Genomic DNA, 12,996 nt, shown 5'->3' on the forward strand with positions numbered 1-12,996 from the left:
GATTGTGCACTCCTTCCCTGGCTTTGTGCAATCAGCAGCAGCCCTCCTGCTTCACTCCTGCCACCCTGCTCCTTCTGCTCTCACTATCTACTCCTGTGTGAGAGGGGGCTCCGTGTGTGTATGTATGTATCTCTCTGTGTGTGAGAAACAGAGAGAGAGAGAGAGAGAGAGAGAGAGAGAGAGCAAGAGAGAGAAAAGAGAGGGAGGGAAGGAAGGAAAGGATGAAAATGTGTGTGCTGTCTCTCGAATTCTCCTCTGTTTTTACTTTCAAACAGCTATTATTCCCTTTTATCCCTTGGGATTTGTCATTTTTTTTTAAATTGTGTTCGTTAATATCTTTTTATACAGACCAATCGGCATTTTATTTGTGTGTGTGTGTGTGATGTCTGCACAGACCACATGGTTCTCCTTCCAATGCTGCAAGGCGGAGAGAAATATATATCAGAAAAGTCAAGTACTGCGGGACAGTGAGAGGTAGGAAATGAGAATGTGTGAGTGTGTTGGGGGTGCAGACAGGGAAAGAGCGATGGTGAAGAGGGGTGTGGTATAATCAATTGCTCTAAAACTGCAGTTGAAGAGGAAGCCCTCAGGATTTAAAGGCGATATAAAGTGGAAGCAGAGAAAAGGGTCTTTGGAAAAGACAGAGTGAGAAACAGTATGAACCCAGGAAGAACTAATAGGCAGAGATGCAAAGAATTTCCAAGAATTTCATTCAAACCATAATATGGTGTCTATTTGATCCACTGATCCACTTCCATCTAATTATGTTGTGCGGTTCTTAACCTCCTGTGTAAAATGTGTCTCAAATGATCTGAAATGAAAGTGGACTGGCCTCAGCGTGGCCACATTACCATCCCATCAACCATGAGGATGAGCGCAGTGCTCCTATTGCAGCAATCAAATGTAAATTCTAATAGCTTAGCAGCAGAATGTAGTCTGCACGTGGGCTCATTTATTCTCCATATTTTAAACATGTGTGGGATCTATGATTGGGAGGTGTGTGCACACAAGGGGACATGCAGTGCATAGACAGAAACAGATTGATGGATTCTTGACATTGAGATGTTATTAGGTATATAAAAAAAATGTGCAATCAATGTTACAGAGGAGGAGCTATGAGAGCGGGGGAAAGATAAAGACATGATGACAAGCGGGGGAGGAGCGATAGAGGAAGCTTTCACCTCTTTATGTACTTCCTGCACTGAGTTTGGGAGATTTATGACTGCAAGTCCATGTAGTCCACCCCCAGCCCCCATCCCTTAAGTCACAGGGATGCAGTGAGTTGACTTGGAGCTCTTTCCCCCCCCCCCCACAGCCCTGACCAACTGAGGAGCAAAAAACAGCAGATTATTTAACATCAAGAAGTGAAGCAGCTACAATAACGAGGAGCTTGGGATTTGGCTGTGGAATACAACCTCTGGGCCATGCCCACTCCTGAGGTATAGGTGCTAATCTCAGCAGAGATCATGAAGTGCTGGTGATCTACATGGCCCCCAGCGATTGAGATCTAGGGCACGTGTAATTATTTCCTCTTCTGGCTTTACACTTTTATTGATCAAAGCTGAGCCCTCCTTTCCGTCTTATTGCCTCCACTGTTCATCCTTTGCAGAAATCCATTCACTTGACTGACCCCAGCTCACATTAATCACACATTAATAAAGCTTCTTGGCACATTCATCATTGCAAGTGCTCAGCGAAAACTTGTGTGTAATACAGAACCATTAGCATGAATATAAAGGGGTGTGGGCTATACAACAGAAGAACATTTTCATTTGAACTTTAATAGACACGCCATTAGAAATATCGAATCGTGGTTAATCTTGCTTCATTGAACTGTAGGGCGAAGACACACAATACGAAGACTCAGAACATATATGCTCTGAGGCTGATTTAATATTCATCAATGCAGGCATACAGTATATGCACCGTTCTTGGTGCTCCTCTTGCAGAATGGAAACCTTGCGTGCAGCATGTAAACCGTGGCTTCAATCTCTGTAAAATAGTAGACATTTTAACAGTGAACTACATGATGTAAATAATTGATAAGACCATTCTTTTGTGACGGTATGCCTGAAGAATAGAATGGGACCAGGGGTCAGTGGAGGCAGTCAGGCAAAATGATTGGCTGCTCTGCCTTGTCCAAAGGAGAAACAGTGTGTCAGGCCATTGCCATCAGGTGAGAAAATGACCATTTCATTTGTCATAACTGAGTGGATAGAAATGAGTTCCTCTCTGCGTGCAGTGAGGAGGAGAAGGGAGTGCCGTTTTTCTTAATCCTCTTTCTGCACTACATTGGTTCTATAGCATTCTTTGTCCTCCAGAAATCCAGACTCTCTCTCCACCCCCCATTCACTGGCCCTTTGGCTTCATCCCTCTTCGCTTTCTCTCATCTCCTCCCAGGCTTCATTAGCTCTGATTGATCCTCTTGTCACAGCTTATGGCACCACAATGAACTGTATTGTTATTAGTGGCTTGGAATAAAAAAAAAAAGGAGCAGAAATGTATACCAGAATACCAGAGGAAGTTTGTGTGGTCAATTTGTGTTGAGAACTTCAGTCTTGAAAAAAGCAGCAATCAAATGTATTTCAAGCTTCTTTTAAGTTTAAGTTAATGAGTTTAATTGCATGAAAAACAGGTGAATGTTTGAAGGGGCAGTATGTCTGGTATGGAAAATGTATCAAACAATTGATCTGAGCGACCTGCCAAAGCGCCAACTGAAACAAAGTCATCAGTGTCGATACATACTGAACAAACAGGAGCATGTCAGCGCTTCCATGTGTACCTTAATCATTTCAAAGGAACCTCAAGTTTAGGAAATGAGCAGATCTGATAGTATTTAAATAATGAATTATGTGAGTGTGACGATCTACAGTACAATGTAACACAGCACAGTGCTTGTTATATGTGGATACATAATTTAGAGCTACTGTGGCATGTTTTTCTTTCTTCTAGGAAGATTTTAAGCAGTGTATCTTTACACACAAAAACGATCATACCCATTGAGCACTAAACACTCGTGTGTTGATGCACTTTGCGTTATATTACACAATTACAATTTCAAATAGAACAATTATTTTTGGCAGGACTGGCCTGCATCAACTACAAAACCTGAATAATTCTGCCAAACTTGAGGAGGCTTCAAACCTTGACCATTTTGGTGGACATTTTGGAAAGTGCCATGTTGGTTTAAGTCATTTCCACACCAATTTTTCTTTAACCTTGATGGAAAATGTCACAAGGAAAAGAGTCAAAAGGACTACTGCAGTGTAAAGAGAAATTGACAGCACACTGGACTACCTAATTATGCAACAGTGGACATTAAAAATGTAGGTCTGCTGTGATGGAACTGCAATGTACCGTGGCTGGACTACAAGAAGTACATCATGCAAACTTTGCCCCATGCAGGTCACATAAATTAAACAGCATGACGTTAATTCCAGCGTTTTCCCACTTCACAGCAGTAAAGTTATGCGCACAGTTACAATCATCTCTGAGATTAAAATATTGTTGAAAGTTCAAGACATTTAGTGGAAGCCCTTTTGCAAGTCACATCATAGAATGGACAGTTATTTATCTGTATATATGGGTACATGTGTGGGGGAGTGTATGAGCCAGTGTATACTGTGCTATAATGTACTGTGTGTATATATGAAAGGAAGTAATAAAGCTAATTTCCTTAGCATTTAGATAATTCAAACAGCTCTTATTATAGCTGCCACTGAGATACCTCCTTATACATAAGGCAAAATGGGGTTGGGCCACTCTTGCCTTTGCAGATAGAAGACCCAGGTTTGCGACCCGGTTGCAACCCTAACCCTTCTAGATTTTAGATGGCACCGTAATTTACAAAATGCTTCATCATTTTGTATAAATAGTAACTCGGGATTGAGAGGAAGAGGTTTACAAATGTTAGAAGTAGGGTAATTTTCTAAAACACTTGAATGTAAATAGACTTCTTTTGCAGCCTATGTAGACTACCCCTGCTGGTCATTGAAGATAATACAAGTCACAGACTCTTCCACATTGGCATCAATGCGTTCATACATTCATTTAAGTCTATGCTTGAGTCAAGTTAACGCAATTACATTGCTCAGAGAGGTCATTTTAACGTGTCACTGTTTATATGCAGATATTAACAACAATGTAAATGTAAATATCTACTAATGAATCAGGGTAAACAATAATGTATTCCATATCTGACATATTTTGGACGTTTATCAAATGTATCAAAGATTTGAACAGATCACAATCCATGGTCACAATCCATCTGTGACAGCAGTCTGAAGCAGGGCAGAGCTGCATCTCTCACCTATGTAAATCTAGCCACCATTCAGCCCCTTTGTTCAGTCCCGATAGTCTTGTGGGAGCGGCTGTCGTGTTGACTTCTTAGGGTTTTTTTTGAGTGTCTCTGCAGGCAGATACATTTTTTATGATCTCTGGTACCTTAAAGCTCACAGACATCCACATGTAAAGTAACTCAGCAAGTTTAGACACCTTCTTTTCTAACTAAATATGTAGTGAAGGACTGTGAGGCTGTCATTATAACCACTGCAAAGCTAAGATTAGTCTTTGTCACCAAGAGCAGCGTTTGTATTTTTTATTTTTCTCATTTGCAATGAGTCAAAAAATAGTACACATAAAATGTGAAAAAAATTGACATTTTTGTATCAATTGTGGCTCTAAAGTATCTGTGAAAGTACTCAAGAGGAACACTGACCGTGCCACAAAAGAGAGTGGGGGTGTGAAAAAATGTTTTTTTGTGTTTTGCCTCACTTTCATTGATGAAGTGGCTGCTGAATCAGGGTGTGATATGTGGCAAGGACAGAGGTTTGTAAGGCAAATATTGAGGTGGAGGAAAACGTGATTATTCCTGTGTCCTTGGGAAACACTCAAAATGACTGGCTTACTCAGTAGGGGAAGAGAACCTCTCAAAAAACCATTTATACCTCTCATGACACACACACATTACACTTTACACAGGTTATTATGTCCATATATAGTAATGCCATACAATAAAGTACATTACATCCAGCCAGCAAAATGTACAATGGGCTTTGTATAATATGCTGCAGTACATGCAGTCAGTGAGTGGTTGGTTATGTTGGTGTTTGAGATGAAGTGTGATTGTAGCATGGTAAAAAAAACAAAAAAAACACATGAGTTCATCATCTTTGATGAAGTCCAATTGTTTGTGGAAAATCAATCAAAATCTAAATCCTGTAGTGGAAAGTTCATGGTCTGGCTTCTCATCTATATCTTCATTCAGTCTTGACAGCCAAAGCCCCTCGTCTCCAGGCTCCTATTGACATGCACACTGAAGCCAAAGGCATGAATACGGACGATACTGCACACCCTGTATAATTACAACAGCTTACTTCTTTTTTTTTGCGTGTCTAACATCTCTGAATGTACGGGACAAAATGGTGTTTACACAAATATGTTGACAACCAGGCAGCAAAGTGCATCGACATCCTCTGAACAACAACAACAACAAAAAAGCTTTGCAGCATGCTTATGTTATCACAAGAAGTGCAAACGCTTTACAGGCAAAATTGCACAGCTTGGGATTGCAATGCTTGGCATTTAGCACTTTGCCATTTTTAACTTGGAGAAAGATGGATAAGGAATATGAATGCTCACTGACATGATGACCCAGCAAAAAAGGCTGCCAACAGTGCACACCCCATCCCCCACCCACCACCACATGTTTTGATGCCATTGACACACACACATACAAACTATTCAGTGAAACCTAAGCAGATCTTGAAATACGAAGCTAAAGAATGAATAAAGCAGGGGAAAAAAGTCCACATGACCTTCATTCCTTTCCCAACCAACATAAATTAAAATGCTTTCATTTCTTGTTGTTATTGTGATTTCTGTAGTTCTCCACTAAACTGACAAAAGAAGCTGAATAGTCAATGAATTTCAAAGCTCATGACTCAAAGATTCACTTCACTAAGCTTTATTTACATACATTATATAATCATTTTAATATACAACCTCACCACAAGATGTCACTAAAAAGCGACAAGTGACTGTAAAACTGACCAACTTGTGTGCAAATGTTCAGAGGCACGTGAGAAACTTAAATGTTACCTTGAGAAGCCGACGCATTTATTTATTATATTATATTAATGAAAATGTCCACATAAGTTGGACTGGGCATTGCCAGCTTTTTTTTTAGTATAAAGCCTGTGTAATGTCTAATTGAGCAAGTGTGAACAGAGCCGGTCATTGTCCAGACAAGTCACAAAGAGTGAGCGGGTGTTTGCTGTAACAACCCTGGCGTGTTCCACTCAGACGCCAAGTCTCACCTGAACCAAACGGAAAATTCCCACTCAGTGAGAATTCCTCCAGTTGGATGCAAGCATGTGTAAATGTTCAACTGTGCACCTGATTCTCTGTACATTGTTGATGTGAAAACAGCTTAGGTCGATAAGTGTGCGAAGGATGTGAAGCTTATAGGATATTGACAAATTCTGAGCTGAATTAATATTGCATTAATATATATATATATTATATATATATATATTCCAACATATACATTTTCATTTCAGGGTTAGGGTTAGTGAGTTTATTTCTCATTAACTCATTATTGGCAATACTGAGTGTGTTTATGTTGCACATCGCCTTTCAACAAGAACACAAATAAAATCATCTTAAACCACTTATTTCTACAGAGCTTTACTGCATTTTTTTTTTCTCCGTTTAGCATCTTAAATGTTTTTGGTTCGACTTCAGCAATCTCACATTTGTTTTTAAGAAGCAGCAGACAGGTGTTGCCACGAAAAACCCAACAAGAGCATTTTCTTACCCACTCAGCAGACATAGACGCATAAAATTACCATTTAGCTGAGCCAGGTGTTTCTCCTAGGACTTGGGGACCCCCAAGCATAGATAAACCTAAAATTACAAAAGTCAAATAAATAAATACATTTGCTCGGCAAATGCTGGATGCGTTAATGTGCTAACTGCTGGTAAACCTATTTAGGGGACACATTTCCATTTGACCCTTTTTTTAACAGTACTTATCGCCTTATAAACAGGTTAGCACCTAATAGCCTACCAGCTGCTACTAGCCGTTTGGGCCCAAAGCTGATTGACAGAAACTGCGACAGAAACCAACATTGTGCATTGAACTGCTCCAATTAATGCGAGGAGAAACTGCCACTGTTTACCGTCCCCACAACCTAAATACTGTGTTGTGTATTACTATTTATTGTGGCCTTGCGGTGACTGTATTGTGTTTGTGTACTAATCAGCTTTTCAGGAGTGCAAAGGTAAACATGCATACCATATTTTTGCATATACCACAGTGTGAGCCTGTCTGATTTATTGCATTATTACAAAATCTTGTGAAATATTTAGGTGCAGTTAGAAAATGTATGAAAAAAAGTTTTTATCCATACAGTGCTTAACAAATGTATTAAACCACCACCCAATGTAACGTTTATACCACAGCCCTAAATTAAGCATTGGTAATTATGGAAATCATTTTTTTTATGTTTCTGTAATACACCAGTACACCAAAAATGATTTGTATGCTAAAATATAACCATTATTGTGATCCATTAATTTTCAAATGTACTGTTTTACAAAAAAATTAAATAAAATAAAGAGAAAAAAATATTAAAGCACATTCTTGATTAAGATTATAGTTATTTACTTGGATTCCTGAACAGAAGGGATTGTTTCTCAGAGAAGAAGCCCAGTCAGCCGGCTCAAATTTGGGTATAAAAAGGTGAATTATTTTTCAATTAAAATAACACTACATTTTATTATTTTACTAAAATGTTTGATAGACTTCTAAAAAAAAAAAATGTTTTCTCATTTTTATGCAGGTTGTCTGATAAATTTGTTATGCACTGCCATACTTAGAAACCACATTCTGGTCATTTTCTTCTTATTTCCTCAGCATCACTGTACACTGGGGCATGTAGTTTTACTTTTGTCATTATTGATAAGTAGTCAATATAAATGTGATAACTTCCCTATCAATCAAAGAAGCCTTTGCAATTTTTAAGTGGCTCAACCAGTCCAACAATCTGTGCTTGTACTCTGGCTGCTATTCACCAGCCCTTTGTCTGATGTAAAAGGGATGAAAATGAGGGTGCTGGTTAAACAAAGAGGCAAGTCCAGTCTTTGCAAGTTTAAAAAAAACAAAAAAAAACACAGCACTTAAATATAAAAAGCTTGTCATCTTTTTACAATGGCATGGCTTAAAGAAATATGTCAAGCCTAATCTTGTTGTGTCAACGGTGATGTATTCGCATACACAATCTACAGTGTGTAAGGTAATACTGCGGCCCTTTCTGTCACTTACACAGAGAACAATAGAGTTGAAAAATGACTCCCATCACAATTCACAACTTTTCCCCACTGAACGTTCAGAATCTACCATTGATAATAGCGTATCAACGGGATTTGATTTCTGGCTAACCCTGGAGAGCCATCTCTTTTGGATCGAGAGCATCTCCTTTTTTAATCACCGCAGCCTTTGTGGTCTCACTATATCCATGTACTTCAGTCCTGATATTTCATCACAGTGCAGCTCTGTAACTGCAGTGGTTGTGGCTCGGAGCAAGGAGACTGCTGTGTTGAGCTGTGAGGTGCTGGTAATTGATAAATAGTGACAATGTTGTGCCTGAACTATGCTAAATAATTATGTTTTATGTTTATAATTTTCAGGGAAGTAGCGGAATGTACAAGTGGGATTATTCTTTCTTTGTATGTGAATGTGCCTTTTAGGAGTAACATGATTCTTATATTGATATCAGGTGGGGGAGGAAAATTGAGATGCCAAATTTTGGCATTAACTGTAAAATGGATTTTCCACAAACAGTGCGTGTGTCTACAGTAAATAAATCCTCAAAGGCTTTTCGTCACAGAAACCCGGGGGCAGCGGGACCGTAGACATACAATTAAAAACAAAAACTTACAACCTGGAAACGACTGTAAAAGTCTGCAGTGAACTGGGAGAGGTCAGCTTGCCCCTTGGTGTCAGGCATCTGTGGAGTAAACACAAGGTAATAGAGCCGGGGGAAGGGTATGCGCATGTGTGTATGTGCGAGATTGCATGAATGTCTGCGTGTGTGCGTGTGTGTGTGGAGGGGGCAGGGGTGTACTTCATGTATCTGTGGGCGTAAACATCACCTGGACATTTCCAGCACACCAAGATGGGGCAGTATAAAGGCACACAGGTGCCGGTGAACAGGTATAAGAGGAGGACACAACAAAACTGTTTCTATCAAACAGAGACAAACAAGAAACAAGAGAAATCTGAGCAGAGCACGGCCTTTCGTGACCCTTTGGATGTGCATCAGAGAACTTTCCCTTTGCATCACAGAGGTGAGTCGCTGAAGAAAGTTCAATTAATATTTTAGATGCGAGGGTGAAAGTAGTTTTGATACCGCGTATATCATGGGAAATAGGATTTTTTATCTTTAATATTTTACCCCACAGCAGCAAACCTATTTCCTCTCTTCCTAATCCTTTCTATGGAAACTACATGGATCAGATGGATGGATGCTGTGCCTTATTGAAAATAAATAAATATATATCACATAATAATAAATAATCAGAAGTACTGTTGAATCTCTGTTCCAGGTAGAATTATGTAAGCACTTTAAAATTGTAAATAATTAAAGGGTTTCATCTGAAAGGATTAGGAAATATGTGGATCAGATGGATGGATGCTGTGCCTTATTAAAAAAAAAAAAAGAAGAAAATGTTTGCTACAAATGAGGCACTGCGGTTCATAGGAGATTTATTCCACTATTTTTCCCTTTAAATCAGAAGAACTGTTGAATCTCTGTTCCAGGTAGAATTATGTAAGCGACATTTAGCACTTTAAAAGTTCTAAATAATTGAAAAAGGTTTTCATTACTGCTTATATTTGAATAAGCCTAAAATAACAGTGGGTTTTGATGGGTATTAAAGCAACAGACGCAACATTGTTATTAACTGCAACTAACTATGACACAAATGTACTTTTTTCCACAGCAAGGGGGGGAAAAAAGATATATCACGATTTTCCACAGCTGGGCTGGAACAAAAAAAATTTTGAAAATAAAAATCAGTCTGCGAAAAAAAAAAGTTGCCAGTTAATTTGAAGCTGTAAATCTAATGCCAGTAAGGACGGTCTAACATCTGAAGAACAATATTGGAATGACAGGAAATCACAGGAAAAGGCTCCATATCACCAAGCAATGACTTGCCATAATGGTACATTCAGGGGGCCTATGTAAAATGACACCGGAACATCAATCAAAACCTAAGGGAAAATACCAGAAAAAGCCGAAAATTGAAGAAAAAAAATCACCAGAATCATGAAGTAGGGATTGCCAGTCACTGCTTGATGTATTACAGTGAAACTGTTTTAACCAAAGAGAAGGAATGTCTTGACTCAGAGCCACAAAAATGAAACACTCCTACACTTAAAGCACTGGATGCACTTGAGGAATTTCTGATTATGTCCAATTGTTAAAGTAGCTGTTTTCGAGTGAAAAACAGTCATTTGCAGTCGCTGTCGATAATTTACAGTCACATTTTCTGACAATTAAAAGACAACATTTGTTCAAATAATAACTAAAAGCAACACATCTACTCTTACTGTAAGAAAACTTGCTGACCTATTAGACCTAATGATGAAGCGTGCGGCGACTTGGTTTTGTCTTCCAAAAATGATCAAAGCACGCCAATGAGCTAATGACTGTGATTATCATTTTTGTTTTGGCAAAAATGACGATATGCGAGCTCTGAGAGCTGAAGGAAAAAACATGAGCTCACTGCACTGATCGTTTTGTCCTATTTCACACTCTCTAACAAGCACGCCATGATCCTAATGGGTAGTTTGCATGACTTGGCAAGAACAGAGGCTATGCTTATTTGGAAACCTTAGCGCAGCCAATACTGCCAGTTTAACCATCCATCAACTCCAGACTTATAATGTAGTCAAAGATTGCTATGTCTGTGAGTAGCATGCCTTTTTGGCCAAAGTAACCAAAAAATGTTAATGCATACATTTGCTGCTTTGAAACACAGCGAACAAAGATGATCTTGTGCTGAGACTCCCACATAGACCAATATATCCTGGTTTATCTTTTAACAGGGCTCAGAACATTCAATACTGTACACAAAACACGCTGACACTCAACAATGTCACCATGGAGTACAGGACAAGAGTTGAAAAACAAAGAATATACAAACAGAATTTGGACAGGTGCTCAGTAAGACTGATTGTGAGGTTTTTCCTGTTCCATACTTAAATATACCACAGAATTAAGTCTACTAAGCAGGTTTCATCTTGATTCCAGAGTCATTTCATGGTTTCTCTGTGTCAAATATAACTGCAGAGCTATTTTATCATAGTTGTCTCAGGCACAATGTGCACCTGCATATCACTCTTTTCTTCATCTCCATTTCAGCACCCGCGAAAGAAAATGTCATGTCATTGTGACATTTTACAATATGATTGTAATGAATTATAGTCTTTGGTTATGATTGACAGTTTAAAAGGGCCTGGGTTTCCCTGTGTGTTTAAAAGTAGAGACTGCATTTCAAAGATGGATCCCCATAGTATTAGGTTTTAGAATTTTTAAAACTTATTACACAAATTCATGGATATGTTTTTTTAGGTGACATCAGCTTTGAGCAGATTGTTATTCATTTTCATAAATAATATGAATACTGAATTTTCTTTAGCAGATTTGCATTCACTTCACTGTAGCCTTCACATTCTCTTTCCCATATTGGACAACTATTTCCTTTGGAAAACTTTGTCAAGACAACTGCTTTGGGCTCCCTTTCGACCATGTACTGACATTGTTTCTGCCTTGTTCTATTGTTTTATAGGTTGGGTGCTTGTAGAAAATGATGGGATCCTTGAACAAACGTGTGCAGGATATTCTGGCAGAGCGAAAAAGCCAGAGAACCAGACTAGTCACTAAAGATGGTCGCTGCAACATTGAGTATGGAAACATCAAGTACAGTAAACATTTTGCCTTCCTGGCTGACTTTTGGACCACCTTTGTGGAAATCAGGTGGCGTTTTGTTCTTTTTTTCTTCATTGCCTCTTTTACACTCAGCTGGTTCATTTTTGGCCTCCTGTGGTACTGGATTGCTCGCAGTAATGGAGACCTAACATGGCAAAACCCTCCAGAGGACCACATGCCATGTGTTGACAATGTCGTCGGCCTCACCACATCGTTCCTTTACTCTCTCGAAACCCAGACAACGATTGGATATGGTGGACGAGCACTCACCCCTCTCTGCCCGGGTGCTGTGGCCCTTCTCATCATCCAGTCCCTTGCTGGAGCCATTATCAACTGCTTCATGTGTGGAGTCATCCTGTCCAAAATCTCTTTGCCCAAAAAGCGGGCAAAGACCATCGAATTCAGTGACATGGCTGTCATCAGCCCCAAAAAAGGTTCTCTGTGCCTGTCAATCAGAGTGGCCAACCTACGCAAGACCCTGATGATAGGAAGCCAACTCTACGGCAAACTGCTGAGAACGACCACCACACCAGATGGCGAGACAATCATTATGGACCAAGTGAACATTGAATTCATGGTGGACGCTGGGAAGGACAATCTCTTCTTTGTATGTCCTCTCACAATCTACCACATCATTGACAAGGGCAGCCCTTTTTTCGAGATGGCAGTGGACACACTACATAAGCACGAGTTTGAGCTGGTTGTCTTCCTCGACGGCATCGCAGAGTCCACCAGCTCCTCCTGCCAAGTGCGGACCTCCTATATTCCACAGGAGATCATGTGGGGCTACAACTTCTTGCCCATCATTTCCAGGAACAAGGAGGGCAGGTACAGAGTGGATTTCTCCAACTTCTCCAAGGTGGTGCCTGTTGCCACTGCACACTGTCCCTATTGCTTCCACAATATCAAGGGTCATCATCACCACTCCTTAAGTGGGAATGACAACCAGGGATTTGAGGTGATTGATATCAATGATCCCCCAAATGTCACTAAGTTGTGA

At 39.6% G+C, this 12,996-nt stretch overlaps 1 protein-coding gene across 1 annotated transcript; it reads left to right on the forward strand.

Moving 5' to 3' along the window:
* Positions 1–11,874: 11,874 nt before the first annotated feature.
* On the forward strand, positions 11,875–12,996 carry LOC310924714 (ATP-sensitive inward rectifier potassium channel 1-like; the record flags this gene model as incomplete). Its single annotated transcript, XM_083886525.1, has 1 exon — positions 11,875–12,996. The coding sequence occupies one exon, from the start codon at positions 11,875–11,877 to the stop codon at positions 12,994–12,996; it is 1,122 nt and encodes a 373-aa protein (XP_083742651.1).

Source organism: Microchirus variegatus (genome assembly GCF_963457635.1).
Source record: "Microchirus variegatus genome assembly, chromosome: 3".
Classification (NCBI taxonomy): domain Eukaryota; kingdom Metazoa; phylum Chordata; class Actinopteri; order Pleuronectiformes; family Soleidae; genus Microchirus; species Microchirus variegatus.